At 53.4% G+C, this 16,220-nt stretch overlaps 2 protein-coding genes and 1 non-coding gene across 4 annotated transcripts; 2 read left to right on the top strand and 1 right to left on the bottom strand.

Annotated features, from left to right (window-relative positions):
• Positions 1–658: 658 nt before the first annotated feature.
• PPP2R5B (protein phosphatase 2 regulatory subunit B'beta) lies at positions 659–10,872 on the bottom strand. 2 transcript variants are annotated; one of them, XM_012778011.2, is made up of 14 exons: positions 10,523–10,872; positions 9,646–10,095; positions 8,734–8,930; positions 8,039–8,140; positions 7,784–7,876; positions 7,528–7,658; positions 6,310–6,369; positions 6,104–6,212; positions 5,536–5,589; positions 5,413–5,463; positions 5,157–5,276; positions 4,092–4,219; positions 3,731–3,832; positions 659–3,269 (listed from the first exon to the last, which is right to left on the bottom strand). In XM_012778011.2, exons 2-14 carry the CDS (start codon positions 9,842–9,844, stop codon positions 3,122–3,124), a joined length of 1,494 nt encoding a protein of 497 aa, XP_012633465.1. In that variant the 5' UTR covers positions 9,845–10,095; positions 10,523–10,872; the 3' UTR covers positions 659–3,121. The 2 variants fall into 2 exon arrangements, with proteins under 2 accessions (XP_012633465.1, XP_012633464.1); XM_012778010.2 differs by having other exon boundaries at positions 9,646–10,091.
• On the top strand, positions 1,216–2,197 carry GPHA2 (glycoprotein hormone subunit alpha 2). Its single transcript, XM_012778012.3, has 3 exons — positions 1,216–1,572; positions 1,753–1,937; positions 2,096–2,197. Exons 1-3 carry the CDS (start codon positions 1,470–1,472, stop codon positions 2,195–2,197), a joined length of 390 nt encoding a protein of 129 aa, XP_012633466.1. The 5' UTR covers positions 1,216–1,469.
• Positions 10,873–12,748: 1,876 nt separating the features above from the next.
• LOC142870847 (U4atac minor spliceosomal RNA) lies at positions 12,749–12,869 on the top strand. Its single transcript, XR_012919175.1, has one exon. It is a non-coding gene; the product is annotated as a U4atac minor spliceosomal RNA (small nuclear RNA).
• The last annotated feature ends 3,351 nt before the right edge of the window (positions 12,870–16,220 follow it).

The following is a 16,220-nucleotide window of genomic DNA, read 5'->3' as shown; positions in this document are numbered from 1 at the left end:
GTGTCATCATGGCTCACTGCAACCTCAAACTCCTGGGTTCAAACAGTCCTCCTGCCAGCCTCCTTAGTAGCTGGGACTACAGGCACAGATCACAATGCCTGGCTAATTTTTCTATTTTTTGTAGAGATGGGATCTTGCTCTTGATCAGGCTGGTCTTGAATTCCTGGCCTCAAACAATCCTTCGGCCTCAGCCTCCCAAAGTGCTAGGATTATAGGTGTGAACCACCAACCACACCTGGCCAGAGATTTGGGTTCTAAACCAGTCCTGACATTAACTAGCTATGGGACTTTTAGTAACTTTCCTTCTCTAAGTCTTAGTTGCCTGACATATAAAATCAGAACTGGACTAAACTATCAGATTTGCTGAGGTGGACAGCTTCAGGCTTGCAGGAAGGAGTCAGGTCACTGTTATTCCAGAGACTAGGAGGACCGTCCAGCTCAGAGCCCCACTCTATAGCTGACACGCAGGATGTGAAGTCAATCACTTGACACTGTGGAAGTGAAGTTCTGAAACAGACTTAGTAACCCTCCAACCTCCCTGGCTCTGCCACCAAGCACACCTCAGGAGACCCCCAACTCCAGTGTAATTTCCCTTGTCCATAATACACTTCTTCCCCAATCCCTTTCCTCTGTAGTCAGTAAAAAACACAGGCAGGGCTGAATTTAGTGGTTTTAAGGTTGGGTTGTCGAGGCCCTAAATAGGGAAGTGTCCAGCCCAAGGTCACACAGCAAAGAAGAGAACCCAAGTGGCCACAATTTAGCCAGCAGTCTCGACCTCTGTCCCTTAGTGCACACACTGCATACTCTGCCTGCTCCTGGGCTTTTCTTCACATCTCACTTCCCCATCCCTGGACTGCGGGCAGCTTTATGGACAGAGGGAAGCAGAAAGCTGCAGAAGCTATTCTCTGAAGACCATGCCTCAAAGAGCAGGATCTCCCAGGTGGGATTGTGCTGAGGCTTCAGACTGGGAGGCCGGCCTGAAAGCAGATCTCCAAGAGGGCGTGGCTCCCACACTGCTGGCAAATATAAAAGCCTGGAGAGCCGGCACCAGTCTAGAGACCAGCAGGAGGCACAGGGAGACTGCAAGCCACTCTACTCCTGGGCCTTGGAAGTGGTGAGCTCCCGGAGGCAGGAGGAGCTCTGGGGAGGGCCTGGGGATGTGGATGAGGGCCCTGCAGGCCAAGACGGGGCAGATGGAGGGAGGAAGATGTTCGTGTGCCAAATGGTGAGGGGAATTCCAGGGGAGAATCACTGCACAGAGGGCTGACACACAGGTCCCACCCAGAGACAGCTGCTCACACACACATCCATCTAGAGTGACACAGGCAGACACACACACATACACACTCAGACACACCTCACCTGTCAGAAAGACTAAGGTCTGCCTCACTCACCTGGAGGCATGCAGTATTTAAAGAATTCCCCCTCCCAGCTGCACACCCACACAGAATCCACCCACTGTGTTGCAGATGCCTACGGCGTCCCCCCACACCCTGCTCCTCTGCCTGCTGGTCCTGGCAGCCACTGAAAGCTGGGGTCAGGAGACAGCCATCCCAGGCTGCCACATGCACCGTGAGTAACTCTGGGACCAGAGAGCTAGGAGGAGTGGAAGTTCTGGGTGGGAGCACAGAGCTGACAGACCAGACCTCGGAGCTGGCAGCTTCTAGACAGACCCACACGGAGGCACAGACAGCAGGAGCTGGAGCAAGCCTTTGCAGAGGCACCGTCTACCACTCGCCCATCTCCTTCTAGCCTTCAACGTGACAGTGCGAAGTGACCGCCAAGGCACCTGCCAGGGCTCCCATGTGGCACAGGCCTGCGTGGGCCACTGTGAGTCCAGCGCCTTCCCTTCTCGGTACTCTGTGCTGGTGGCCAGTGGCTATCGACACAACATCACCTCCGTCTCTCAGTGCTGCACCATCAGCAGCCTGAAGAAGGTGAGGCGGGCCCAGGTCTGGTGGGGGAAGACAATGGAGAGGGGGATCTAAGATGGCCCTGAGATGCCGTCTACGGCCATACCACCCTGAACGCGCCCGATCTCGTCTAAGATGGCCCTGAGAAAGGGCACTGGAACATGGAGTCCCCTCTCCTGCAGGTGAAGGTGCAGCTGCAGTGTGTGGGGAACCGGAGGGAGGAGCTCGAGATCTTCACAGCTAGGGCCTGCCAGTGTGACATGTGTCGCCTCTCGCGCTACTAGCCCACCTTCTTCCCTCCTTCCCCTAGGTCACAGGGCTTGATGTTCTGGTGGGAAAAACCTGGGTCTGGGATTTAAAAACCGGGAGGAGTTCCAACTCTGCTGGTTACTTGCTATGGGATTTTTTTAAATGAAGGGGTTTCTCCAGCCCTGACCCTTTTAAGATTTTGCAATTGTCACCTTCTGGGAAGAGGGAAGATTCTGCCTTTACCCTGCCTCTTCCTGACCCTTCTAACCAGCCTTTTATCATTTCACTTTTCTCTTTGCCCCTACCCCTAAATAAAGCAAGCAGTTCTTGAGTTTCTTTCTTTATTAAGTCTACCCCCCAGCCAGGGGAAGGGGGATAGACCATTATTACTGTGACTCTTACCCCAGGACACTGTGAATCTTTTCTTGCCTGTGCCCTCACCCCTCCCCGTGCCCAATAAATAAAAAGGGGACAAGGAAGTATAGGGCGAGGGTGGGGAGGGAAGGAAGATGCCCCAGGCCCAGGACAGTATCTGTGTTGAGGGTGAGCTGGGCGAGAATAAATAGACCATGGACCCCATGGTGGGGATGAGGAAGGACCTCGAGCTGGCCCGAGGCAAGGGCAGGTGAGGCGCCGCGTGTCCTTGCCCTAGGCTGGGAGCAGGGGGTAGAAGCCTGCCTGCAGCCTGGAGCCCAGCTTTGCAGGGCAGGGGAAGATCCCTGACGGCAGCTTCCTGGTCAAGCTTGCCCTGGTCAAGTCCTGCCATACAGGCCTGAGAGTTCTGTTGCCAAGACCACCATCTCCTCTCCCCCCAGTGAAAGCTTGGCCGGGCAGGGAGTCCTCAGAAGCCACTCTGGCAAGGCCAGGGGGCGGTGTGTGTCTCTCTGGGCCCCTGGGCAGGAGAAGGGTTGGAGGGACTGGCGGCTCTGGGTTTAGCTTCTCCCCTTCTGAGGGGCTCTCTAGCTCTGACCTCCACTGGTGGCCACCTGGGGTGAAAGCCGCTGGAGGGGGGCCTCCCTGGTCCCCTGGGCTCCCTGTAGCCGGCGTAGCTGCAGCTCCTCCAGGCCTTGCCACAGCTCCTGACGCTCCCGGGCCTTCTGCTGCTCCCTGGGGACAGAGGGTGAGGCAGTTCCCCTACCTGGGCACCCCCACAGTCCAACCTCCCACCACTGCCCCACCTGCAAAGGCAGGGCACAGATCCATTTTCTGTTCTGGGACTCCATAGGAACCATCTGCTTAGGGCAGAGAGCTGGGGAGAGACTTATCCCAGCCTGCAGTCATAGAGATGAACACGCTCGGCTCTGACTGACCCCATGGCTGAAGGGTAGGAAGCCACAGGGAGCCGGAACAGGTCAATGCCTGGAAGAACTACTTGGAAGAATGACTAGAGGATGAGGTGGGCAGCTAGGCACAGGACGGCCCAGCACTTGGCAGGAACGTGGGAGAGACTTTCAGCATCTGATCAGGAAGGGTTTGGGGTGGTCTTCTAGGGTTCCCTCCAGCCATGAGGGTCTGATTACTTCCTGCTCATCTCCCTCTCCTCTACACCTAACCCCCCCCACACTCACTGCTGCTTTTCCAGCTTGTAGGAGGCTGTGAGTTCATCAAACAGCTTTCCATTCATCTCCATGAATGTCTTGAGCACATTGTAGATCAGAGATACGATGGTTCTTGGCAGGGTCAGGAGAGAGGGTTGGGGAGATGAAAACAACTTCAATTTGGCCCCACCTTTCTTTCTGGCACCCTGCCCCTCAAACAGCAAGTAGCCTTGAACGCCACAAGCGCTTCCCAATTCCCTGTCCTTTTCACCACCCCCTTGGTCATCTTCTGATGCTTTCTCTGATCTCTCCAGCTAGGAGTAGCCCCAGGGTCTGGATTGACTGACCCAGGTCCCAGTTTCTGTGGGTTAGTCAAGGTTTGGCGACTCACTGATTCCAGTGTTCCTTGGAGACTTGGTAGAGGGTCCCAAACACAGCAGGCAGCACAGTGTGGCAGTTGTCCTCAATGAGGCTCAGGATATACTCATTGTTCCAGAAATACAGAGCCCGCTCTGCAACCTGGGGCAGACAAAATGGCACAGTGAGCCTGGCAGTGGCTTCTTGTGTGTGTGCAAGGTCTGGCATCCATCCCTACCCCAAAAGCTAGGCCCCCTGACCTCCATACGCCCCACCCTCATGGCTCATCTGACTCACTGGAGGAAGCAATGTGGTGAAGAGAAAAGGACTGGATTTGAAGTCTAATGCTCAGGGGCAAATCATAACTTTGCTACAGACTTCTATGTCTGTGTGATCTTGGACGAAGGCATTCACCTCTCTGCCTCAGTTTTTTCTCATCTGTAAAATGGGGCTAATAATACCTTCCTCCACAGGACTGTTGTAAGAATCAAATGAAATACTGGACTTTAAGGTGTTTAATAAACTGAGGTATAAGGGTCACTGTGAGGAAGAATTGACTTCCAGGAGGTCATGGCTCATAAGAATGGGAGAAACACTACTTTGCCATCCATTAAAAAAAAAAAAAAAGGAATGGGAGAAAGTCTGTGCACACACACAGAACACAAGTTACAGTAGCTGGGATGATGTGGGGACGCCTGGCTGGGTCCTAAAGTGGATCTACTGAAATCTAAGGCCACTAAGGGGGAAAGTGGTAACAATCCTCCACCCTACTCTAAAGAACACTTCAGTTTACAAACATGTCTACACACACGATATCTTCAATCCTCATCACACCCCTCTGCAGAGATTGTTGTTGGCCCATTTTACAGATGAGAAACCTTAATCAGAATCGGAGTGGTAGAGTGATTTGCCCAAAGCCCCTCAGCAGAAGGCAGATCTCAGGCTTGACCCTAGGCCTCTTGGCCCTAAGTCCAACATTTCCCCATTATCAGACCTAGGACTGGAGGAGAAACTGAGGACAGAGGGAGCTGGGCTAGGTCAACTGGCCAACCTTCCCAGGCCATACCCCTGCTCCCACCCTTCACGTCCCGCCTCACACCTGGAAATGGGGGCTGGAAACACAGCGAGCCACCTGCTTGAAGAGAGGCTCCTGGATCTTCACGAACTGGGAAGGCTCGATGACATCAAGAATCTCTTCCATCTCTCCGAGAAACATCACCTGGGTGGGGTGGGGGAGGGAACAGGGACAGAGGGACAGCAGCTCGCATCTGCCCCCAACACACACACACCCCTGACTGGCTCTGGAAGCCAAGCCTTCCCAACCTCCCTCTGGGGGGCATCAAAGCCCTTCATACCTCCTTCTGGGTGCAGGTTTTTGGCCAGTATTTGAGCAGCCCCCGAATCACCTGTGGGGGTCGAGGCAGAAAGGAGTCAGACCTGCAGAGGTGAGGGGCCCGCCTTCCCCCAGAAGTACTCACATGCTCTGTCAAGGTGGCATCCTTCTCCAGGAACTGCACTACACAGTATGCCAACTGCGAGGGGTGAGGGGTGGAGAGAGGGAAGACAGGGGTCAGGAGGCAACCAGGTGCCAAGGACTGGCTTCCCAGGACAGGATGTCAGACACCTGCTCACTTACTGCCTCACTCTCTTACTCACCAAGCATTTACTGCCTGCCTAGGATGTACCTACCAGGCATCATGATCGGTGTGCTGGGAATACAATGATCTCAAGGGGGAAATATTCAGCAAACTAATCCTTATAAATTTTGCAGAAGGTTCCATAATAGAATTCTGTATTAAAATCTTTGGGAATATAGAAGGAAGAGAGTTTAACTCTGCCTAGGGCAGGTAGAAAGGGAAGGGGCTGCAGAAGCTTCACAGAGCTGATGTCTGAGGTCAGCCTTAAATGGCCAGTAGGAATCCTCTAAGGTAGGTGGAAAAGAATTATAAAGTGGGATAGGATAGGATCCCATGAACTCCAGGCCCCACGGGCTGCTCTGGCTCTGTCAGAAGGTCCTGCTGCATCAGGCCCAGGGCTGGGCCTCACCTGGGCGTGAAAGACAGACAGTGACTTGACAGAGTGTAGTGGAATCAGGACGCGAACCAGGAACTGCTTGTGCTCCGTCTTCAGGGGCAGCGCAAAGCCATTGATGATGCTGAGGATTGGCAGAGAGACGAGAAGGGCTCAGATGACCCAGCCCCAATCCCTCCTTCCAAAATCCTAAGCTCCCACTGAGGGCCAGGGATAATCACCTTCCTAAGATTTCCAGCAGCTCAGCCACGCCATTGAAGTGCTCGAGTTCATAGATGAATCTGTAAGAGGAAGAGAAGAGCAGGAATGCTCAGAGTAATCGGAGTAGGCCCAGCCCCTCCTTAGGCATCCTGCCTGCTTGCCCCCCACCCACCCACACTGCTTATCCAACCCTCTCCCAACCCAGAGGCTGCGGTCCCTTCCCAGTGTCCCAAACCAGGCCACACTGAGATCCATACCCACCTCTGAAATGCCCTTCTCAGCCCTGGCACGTATGCCACTGAATCCCCAGCTCAAAGCTCTCTGCTGTGACGTGTCCCAGCCCATCTCTTCCTCCTGCAGGCCCTCACTCTCATTAGCGGATCCCCGTCCAGCCTGTAGGCACCTAGCCTACATCCTTCACTCTCCATGCCAGTCAACCAAAAGAATGACAAACACTTAGAGCACCTACTCTATGCCACATCATTCTCAAAATTACTCCAGGAGGTAGGGCTTACCAAATCCACTATACAGATGAAAAACTCAAGACTCAGCAGTTAATAAGCAGGGAATCTAATGGACCACAAGCTCCTGGAGGACTGAGATTGCGTCTTGCCTATCCTGCAGCTACCAACAATAAAAGCTAATGTTTCAGAGGCCCGACCTCAGTCCAGGAGCTATACTGAGTGCTTTGGAAGCAACACCTCATTTCACCTTGACGACGGTTAGTACTAGTAGCATATCCCTTTTAAAGATAAGGAAACTAGGATATAGCTTCAGTAATTTGCCTGAGTCCACCCCAATACTGGAAAAAAAACTCAAATGCAGACCATCTAACTCCAGAGCCATGGTCTCAACTACAAGGCCATGTGATCCCCAGAGGCCCATTGCATGCTGGTGCTCAATATATGTTTGCAGAAAGAATCTCTCTTTGGCCCAGTGCAATAAGGGTCAGAAAATTTAGGCCCTATCTTAGGCTACCTGGACTGACCTAGCCCCTGCAAACTACTTCATCTCCCTCCATCTTTACTTTCTCATCTGTAAAATGGAAATAAATACCCACTCTCTGCTGATATGGCAGGCTTTGTATAATCAATACTATGTAATATGTTACCAAGAAAGAACTTCATACACTAGAGCTGTACAAAGTCCCTGCAGCCTGGGAGCCTTTGCCTCTGTCTTCTCCCCAACAGCTCTCTCTCTCCCCCCTGGTCCCTGCCAGGCAGGCAGCAGCCACTCACCGGAGAAAGATGTGGTTGCACTGTTTGCGGATGTAGGCCCGGAGCCCCAGGAACTTGCCATAGACCCGGTGCAGGATAGTCTTGAGGTACTCACGCTCCCTGGGGTCCTCGCTATCAAACAGTTCCAGGAGCTGCAGAACCCAGGGTTGGGATCAGGTAAGAGGTCAACCCCAGGTCGCTTCCATCCTATCCCAGGCCCCTCAAAGAGCCTGCCCCTGCCTTATGTTACCCCCCCAGCCTGGGCTCCCCACTTCACCATCAGAACAAACTTTTGATCCACATATCTCTTGGCCACCGAGGGCTGGAAGTCCGGGCTCTCCAAGAAACGCAGGAAAAACTCATATACCAGCTGGCGGAGGGAGACAGACAAAAAGGTGAGTTCAGTAACAGCCTCACCCACTTACCCCACCCTATGGCCCTCATCCAACAGTCTAGGAGTTAAGGAGACCCTCTCCCTTCTCCTTGGGTCTCTTCCAAAACTTGGATCCCTGCCTTCTCCAACCCTTCAGACCTGCAGATGTGGCCATGAAGGTTCAAGGTTGGGCTCATCCTCTTCAGGGTCAAATTCAGGGTTCTCACTGGGTGGCAGGGTTCGGAAGATATTCACCGAGATCTGAGGGGCAGAGCCAGTGTTCTTTAAGGAAAAGCCCTTGAAGGCAGAAGCCAGGGTGTTCCCTCATTCAAAGCCCGCCTCAGCACCCGCCCCAGCAAGCAATTCATTCCTTGAGCAACCATCACCTGAACACCTAGTTTGTGCAAGCCCTGGGCCAGGGGCTGGGGACCCAAGGATGGACAAGACTCATCCCTGCCGGGGTACAATCCAGTGGGGGAAGACAAAGGTCAAAAGCAGTAAGATCTACAGGCATTCTGGGCAGAAAAGGGGAGATTTCTAGCTTGGGCACTGAGAGTGGCTTCATGGGAGAGGCAGCACCTGAGCCAGGCCATGGAAGGGGGGGGCACCCCAGGCCTTGGGCAAGCATAAGCAAAGGTGTGGTGGTGGGACAGGCCAGGGGACCCTAAGTGGGTACAACACAGCAGGGTGAGGGGTGGGGGGTGGGGGTTAGATCTGAGGTGTGGACCACTTTTTGGCTACACCAAAAAGTAAAGAATGTAGTGTTAGTCTCTGCATAGTGGTCCTGTGGGTAGGTCACCAGGCTTCATAAGCTCCCTAAAACGTCCGTCAGAGGCTGGGTGGCAGGCGCTTACCATGCGGATGATGTCTGGGTAGACAGGCTCAATGAGGACACCCCGGGTGCTCCCTACACACTCCACCAGCTCGTTGAGTGCTGCCCGCTTCACCTCCTTCCCCTTTAGGTCGGCCACACAGTCCAAGAAGTCAAACATTACCCCACACTGGGCCAGCTTCCGGCTCAGTAGCTCATGCAGCTCGGAGGCCGGCACATCTGAGGAGGGAGGGAGGGGGCTGAGTCGGGGCCCCAGCTGCCACAGCTCTGGGCAGGGGTGGCCCCTCCTAATCCCTAAGGCTGCTTGTTCTCAAGGCCACCTCTGCTGCCCCCAGACTCCGTGCTCTTGCACCATGTCCCCCTCCTTGCAGGAACAAACAACACCTGTCTCATCCTCCATTTCTAGGGTTAGGGGAGCTTCTTCTCTTCCTCCTAATTCAGGCTCAGAGAGTTACGACGTCTTGATTTTAAAGCAAGATCACAAGCCCTGGACTTGTGGGCTTTCCACAGGTGCCCCAAACAGCCACTACCTCCTTCTCATAGGTGGCATCCTGCTCTAAGTGCCAGAAGTGAGAAGGGGCTCAGGGCAGAGGATCTCTAGGGTGCCCTCTGGCTCAGCCAGTTCAGCCCTATAGGCCAGGGGTGGGGATGGAGGCCATACGGTGATCACAGGGAGCCATGCCAAGCACCTGCTCCAGGACCCCAGCCACTGGCTGGGCTGACAGTGGCCTCCTGGAACCCAGGCTGCAGGCCCCACCCTTAGCCCTGGTCTGCCCCCCACGGTGGTGCCACCTTCAGATGCCCCACCTCCAGGGATGACAGGCCAGTCAGATCATGCGTCAGCAGAGAGGGCTAGGGGTCAGCTGCTTCTCACAGCTGGCCTTGCTGGTCCCTCCTGGGGCTCAGGTACCCCAGCGGCCAGCAGCTAGCTCACCTTTGAGCAGGGGCAGTGGTGTGAGCTCTTGCTGATTGCTCTGATAGCGGAACTGAGACGAGCTGTGGGAGCGCCGGGGCCGGGCCCTGCGGAGGGAACGGCGGGAGAAGCCGTCCACCTTGTCGGGTGGGGGCACAGGCGACAGCCCTGGGGAGGAGGGGCTCGTGGGGGTGCTTGCAGGGGGCAACTTCGTCTCCATGGCGGACAGGCAGCAGGTCAAGCTTTCAGAGCCCTTGGGGTTCTCTCTGGGCCTGGAGGATGCTGGGTGAGGCTGGGCAGACTAACTTGGGTCCATCCTGTCGGAGTGGGGGGGGGCACAACCACAGTCCTGGGCCCCCCCCCAGGGCCGTCGACAACTGCCCAGTCCTGGGGGGCAGGCAGGGTAGAAAGGAGGATGGCTCAGGTCCTTCCTGGGGTTCCTGAAGTGTCCAGTTAGGGTTCCCACCCTGGCTTTTTTGAAAATGAAGTCAGGGCAGAAAGGTCAGCAAGAAAGAGACAGAGAGAGCCAGTCAGTTCTTTCAGGACAGACAGCCTATGGGGCTGCAGCTGAGTGCCCATGTCTTCCTTACCCTCCTATCCTTGCCCAGACCCTAAAAGAGGGGTGCAGCCCCCTCCCATCGTGGACAGGTTCCTCCCTTCTCCCAGACTGAAAGGCCCCAGGCTCCAAAATAACCGCTGCCAGAATAGGGCCTACCCCCAAGACAGCCCCTACTCAGAAAGGGAATCCCTTTCTCATCCCCAGCCCTTCACAGAATGAACCCCTGCTCCACTAAAGCCTGCCACGCATCCCGTGCCAGCCCCCTCCTAGAACCCAGCACCCTCCCCCACCTGAGCTCCTCCTTCCTAGACCCCCAAACCTCATGGGGGGGACACTCACTTCTCAGAAACCCAGACTTTGGTCGCCAACCCCTGGAGGCTGCCCGTGGGGAGGGGGGCGGTGGTTCAGGGCTCCTTTGCGGCGGTTCCACTCGGGGCGCTGGGACTGGGCGGCGGCGCTCCTGGGTTCTCTCCCGGGCTCCGGGGGGGCTGGAGCATGCCCCCAGCTCAGCCCCGGGTCGGGGCCGGGCAAATGGCGGGCTCCAGGCTGGCCTGGGCAGCGCGCGGACCTCCGCTGAAGTCCTGGGACTCCGACCCAGCGCGGTGCAGCGCAGTGGGAGCCACGGCTCGGTGCGCACCGGCACCCGCCGCCCAGCTGCTCAGGATGACATCAAGTCACCTCCCCCCGCCCGGCCCGCACCTCCCCGCGGGCTGGGGGGCGGGGCCTGCGACAGGAAGGCCGCGGGGCCGCTGGGAGATGTAGTCCCCGCACCCTTTAAGGGGCGCTACAAAACCGAAGGGGTAAACCCTAAAGGTGGACTCCGGGCAGAGGCTGCCGCTTTTGAAGGCAGAAAGCAGAGTTCTGTGGGCTGTAGCTGGGGACTGGACCCCTGGACTCTGGAAGGGAGACCGCATAGGGAAAGAGGAGGACTCAGGAGTCTGCATCAGGAAACTGGTGGTGGGGAGGGGGAGGGCAAAAAAAACTGGAGGCAATGCAAGAACACTGGCGGGAAAGAGGCCCAGCATGCTGTGCTAGTCCCACGGATTTGGCCCGGGTCATCTATGACCCAGGCCATCCCCATGGGAACCCCACCGTCACCCCAAGATGGCCAGACACTTCAGAAATCCCTGGGAAACCGGCACTGGACTAGTTAATTGTCCGCAATAAGTCAGTGCCTGCTGGGAGGGGTGTGGTTCACCAGAGGCTGCTGGGAAATGCAGTCCATCCTCAGGCCTGCAGTCCCCCTCCTGTCCCTAGCTGTCTATGGTGACATCATGGTCTCGAGTTTAAAGGGCCAGCCCAAGAGTGGCAAAGCTTGAGAGCAGGAGGTTTCCTCCTGGGGCTGCCACCCTGCCCCAGGCAATCTGGCCTCCTCATGGATCTCCCAGACTCTCTGGGCCCTAAGATGTGTGGGGAGGGCAGGGGAGAGGGAGGAGTATCTCTTTCGAAATCCTGCTGCTGGATATCCAGGGTTCCAGGAGTTTGGCATTCTGGCAACACGTCCCTAGCCTACAGTCCTGGATCCCTTTCTTAGGACCCTGGACCCCAATACCCTTTATTTCCCTGAACTCCATCCCCATGCACTGCTGTGAAATCTTCACCCTGGAATTTTGCCTGGATGAACAACTGGTCTATGCTGAGCAGAAGGAAAGGGAGATGAGACTGGACAGTGAGGTCGAGGAGAGGGTTAGGCCCTTTTCAGAGTCTGCTGCACCCTGCTTTGGGCCTTGGTGACCATTCAGTGCTCCAGAAGAACCACCTAGCCATCCTCCCTGCTGCAGAGGGAGCCTGGGTGCCCAAGAGGCACCCACACGCTGGAGCACCAGAAAGCAGAGGTCTGCACTGAAGGCTGTAGTTTAACCAGGCTGGGATCCACGACTGTATCACTGGAGACCCTGCTAGCATTCCACTGCTCAGGAATCCTCAGCAGTCCTTGCCCACCTGGCTTTTTGTGTCCTCATGTGTCAGTTGGGAATCCATAATCTCCCTCTTTGCCCACCTCCCAGGTCAGGAAACAAAGCTTCTTCCACATCCCTGAACAAGGTGGGGGAGGACCGGCCCACAGAGCCTTCTATAGCAAGGCAAGGTTCACAAGGCCTGGAGAGGAGAAGGTCCCACAGCTTGTCATCAAAAGTTGGGACCAGGGCCCAGGCCTCCACCTCCCAGCTGGCTCCAGCCCATCACCACAGGCCCCATGGGGGCCAGTGCCCTGGTCTCAAGGCCAGACTGACCATGAATGGCTGGTGCTTTGTGCAAAGGAGATGGTCCATTTGAGGACTGAGGGACTGAAGGGTGGAGGAGAGTCATAAAACTCCTGGAAGAAGTATCCTTTGAACTGGGTCTCAAAATAGACATAATGTCACCTGGAGGATGCAGGGTTGAAAATTCTTTTCTTAACATCTTTATTGAGATACCATTCACATATCATAAAATTCACCCATTTTGGAGTCTTTGTTTAATGGATATAATATTTTAGTTTTGCAAGATGATAAAGTTCCAGAAATTGGTTGTACAACAATGTGAATATTCTTAAGACTACTGAATTGTAAACTTAAAATGGTATTAACCATCCTTAGGGTTGTGCTACTGTCCAATGAGGGTGTACTGAGGGCAGTACTGCTAACACCTACACAACATGCCCCTATCAACTAGAGCTTGGCTTTACCTTGGTGCAATTTTGGAAAAAAAGGTATTAAGATAGTAAAATTTATATTTATATACTTTACCACAGTTTAAGTAAAATATGTTACATTGTGATATATGCAATGATATTCAAATATTCAAAAGAAAACTAAAAATTCATCCATTTTAGTTATACAATTCAATGGTGTTTAGTATATTCATAGAAGAAATTTCTTTTTTCAGACGTGGCCAGATCCTGCTACACTCCTCATGGCTGCCTGTGAGCTACCTGGGGGAGGTCTTCTGGCCTTGTCATCTTCCTGGTGGCCTCCTCCCTCCAGCTCCACCCAGCCTTGAGGGATAGACCTCTCTTTCTCCTGGAAAGCCCTTCCCTCAGATAAAATCTAAGCCTTCCAGGAAGGACCAAGTCAAAAGCTACAGCCCCCAGGCCACCTTCCATGATCCCTTCCACACCAATCCTGACCCTACTAAGGACAATTCCCAGAGGGTGTGCCATCCCTTGAGGACAGGAGAGACTCCTGCAGATCAGGGCCCCTGAGGCCTAGAGCATGCTGTTTGTCTGAGGAGTTCCCACCTAATCTAAGGTGGTGAGGCCCCTCCCCACGAGTCCCCCGTTCCTGGGCAAAGCCTGGCCCTCCCCTTTTGCTCTCTGTGGGGAGGAATCCTTCCCCAGACCTCTTGGGTTGACCAGAATCTGATTGTCCAATAGACGCTCCCTAATGCAGTCCCCAGGGCCAGTGTATTTTTTAGGACTGAGGGACCTAAAGAGGGCTTGGGGCTTTATCCCAGAAATGTCCCATGGGTCCCCATCACCACCTTCTCTCTAAGAATATTGTCTCCTTTACTCTGCCAATATTTTTCATTTACTCCTTCAGCTCCTGCTCTGAAGCCTGGGCTAGGTTGTGGAATGACTGTCTTTGGAGTTGGTTTTCTGTAGAGCTTGTGGGGAAGTGTTTGGAGAAGATGGCAGAAAGACCTTGGTGCCCCCTCTCAGTCCTATCCAATCTTCTGCTGTGGCTCAGGCTCAGGAATGGACTCACAGGCACAATTCCTAAGAGACAGATGTGCCAGCCAGTCAAGTTATTAATATAATGAGACACAGATGTGAGTACAACCTGTCCCTGGAGTCCACCTAAGCAGAGGAAAGTAGACACTGGAAGCAACCTCCTCAGAGGGGTGCTGGGGGCCTAGATGTAGGGAATGACTCTATGTCCCCAGCCTTTGCACATGGTACATCCCATTCCCACAGCAGGAAATGGTCACCCCTTCCTTGACAGGACACAAGGACAACTTATCCTGGACTCCAGGAGAATGTACCCTTTTATTCCCACTGCCTTTGTCTCTTTTCCCCCACAGCAATACTGTGTTGAGACCCACTGCCTTTGGAAGAAGTGGTGCTCCATAGCACTTACGTGCATAGCCTCAGTTTCACCTCCTATAAATGGGGGTATTAATAGTGGCTCCCTCCTGAGCCTATGGTGAAGAACAGAACAGATGAGATAAGGCACATAAAGTAGGAAGCCCAGGGCCTAAGACATCACACAGGTTTAATTCGTGGTCTCTGTTATTTTTATTTTATTAATTTAATAAACAACCAATGAGCACAGCACTGTCCCTGGCCTGTCATGGAGAGCAGGCAGATCTCTTGATGCACTCCACAGCACTTTCGGAACATCACAAGTCAGCTTGCCTCTGTGAATGGGGGCTTCCCAATGATTCCCGAACTCTCTTGGAGGCTGCTCCTCCGTCCCTTCCAGGTAATAAGCTGTCCCTGCTTACTAACCTAACCCCAGGTAACAGGGGATAAAACTGGGGCTTGCAGGAGGAGCAGTGACTTGCCTGAGACTGGGACTAAAATTCAGGTCTTTGCCCCCTGGGCCAGGGCAGTTGTCTTTGCTATAGGCTGACTTTTGGCATTAGATTGGCAAGAGTCCAACTCCTTAGGAAAGCTAAAACAGGATCATAATTACCCATGGATATACCTGAAGTCACCCATGATGTAAGAGGTTTTGTGTGGCCAATCCTATAGAGCAGGCTTCAGGAAACTTCTATAAAGGTACAGAAAATAAATTAGGCAAGCCTCGGTTTCAAGTACTCAACTCAGCCATCATATTAATAGCAAGAAAACAGCCCTAGGTGGTACTTAAGCAAATAAGCATGGCTGCATTACACTAAAACTTTATTTCTTTCTTGTTTTTTTGTTTTGTTTTGTTTTTTTGAGACAGAGTCTCACTTTGTTGCCCAGGCTAGAGTGAGTGCCATGGCGTCAGCCTGGCTCACAGCAACCTCAATCTCCGGGGCTCAGTGATCCTACTGCCTCAGCCTCCCAAGTAGCTGGGACTACAGGCATGCACCACCATGCCCGGCTAATTTTTTGTATATATATTTTTAGTTGGTCAATTAATTTATTTCTATTTTTGGTAGAGACAGGGTCTCGCTCAGGCTGGTTTCGAACTCCTGACCTTGAGCAATCCGCCCGCCTCGGCCTCCCAAAGTGCTAGGATTACAGGTGTGAGCCACCACGCCCGGCCTGTTTTGTTCTGTTTTGAGACAGAGTCTCACTTTGCTGCCCAGGCTAGAGTGAGTGCCATGGTGTCAACCTAGCTCACAGCAATCTCAATCTCCTGGGTTCAAGCGATCCTACTGCCTCAGCCTCCCCAATTGCCGGGACTACAGGCATGTGCCACCATGCCCGGCTAATTTTTTGTATATATATTTTTAGTTGGTCAATTAATTTCTTTCTATTTTTAGTAGAGACGGGGTCTCGCTCAGCCTGGTTTCGAATTCCTGACCTCGACAGTCCGCCCACCTCAGCCTCCCAGAGTGCTAGGATTACAGGCGTGAACCACCACGCCCGGCCTAAAACTTTATTTCTAAACACTGAAATGTGATTTTCACATGTCATGAATTGTTAATACTTCTGATTTTTTACCATTAAAAAATGTAAAAGATTGGTGCTCAGCGGGGCGCGGCCGGCTCGGTGCAGGGGGAGGAGTGGTTTATTTTTTTTCTTTTTACTGTCATTTATTTTGTTTTTCCACCCCTTTCCCTGGCTCCTGGCACCTGTACCTCTGGACTCTCCTGTCGGGGGATTAAAAAAAGTAAAATGACAAAAAAAAAAAAAAAATGTAAAAGCCTATTTTTAGTTCATTGGCTGTAAAAATCAATGGACCCCTGCACAAGGGAGGAAGAATCCATTCTTTGATTTTAGAATTAGAGATAGGAAAAAGACAGCAAAAGTTATTATTATTCCAAAAGGAAGCCTAAGGCCTGACCAACAGCAGAGAAAAGGGAGCGTCGGTTAACCAGCTGAGCACTGGGTGGTGAGGAGTGGAAAAAAAGACTTTCCAGGTGCGGGACTTAGCAACCTTTATAAACCAGTTTTTTATTAATA

Source organism: Microcebus murinus, chromosome 4 (genome assembly GCF_040939455.1).
Source record: "Microcebus murinus isolate Inina chromosome 4, M.murinus_Inina_mat1.0, whole genome shotgun sequence".
Taxonomy (NCBI): Eukaryota; Metazoa; Chordata; class Mammalia; order Primates; family Cheirogaleidae; genus Microcebus; species Microcebus murinus.
Note: the sequence above shows the minus strand (reverse complement) of the source record. Positions and strands in the feature narration are given on the sequence as shown.

Bases quoted from the DNA above. Each gene is read 5' to 3' on its own strand.
- GPHA2 (XM_012778012.3), top strand. From the start codon at position 1,470: ATGCCTACGGCGTCCCCCCACACCCTGCTCCTCTGCCTGCTGGTCCTG. The intron at 1,573-1,752 runs GTGAGTAACTCT...ATCTCCTTCTAG, and splicing joins CCCAGGCTGCCACATGCACC to CCTTCAACGTGACAGTGCGA. The intron at 1,938-2,095 runs GTGAGGCGGGCC...CCTCTCCTGCAG, and splicing joins CCATCAGCAGCCTGAAGAAG to GTGAAGGTGCAGCTGCAGTG.
- PPP2R5B (XM_012778011.2), bottom strand. From the start codon at position 9,844: ATGGAGACGAAGTTGCCCCCTGCAAGCACCCCCACGAGCCCCTCCTCC. The intron at 6,213-6,309 runs GTGATTATCCCT...GCCAATCCTCAG, and splicing joins CTGCTGGAAATCTTAGGAAG to CATCATCAATGGCTTTGCGC. The intron at 5,464-5,535 runs GTGAGTACTTCT...CGACCCCCACAG, and splicing joins ATGCCACCTTGACAGAGCAT to GTGATTCGGGGGCTGCTCAA.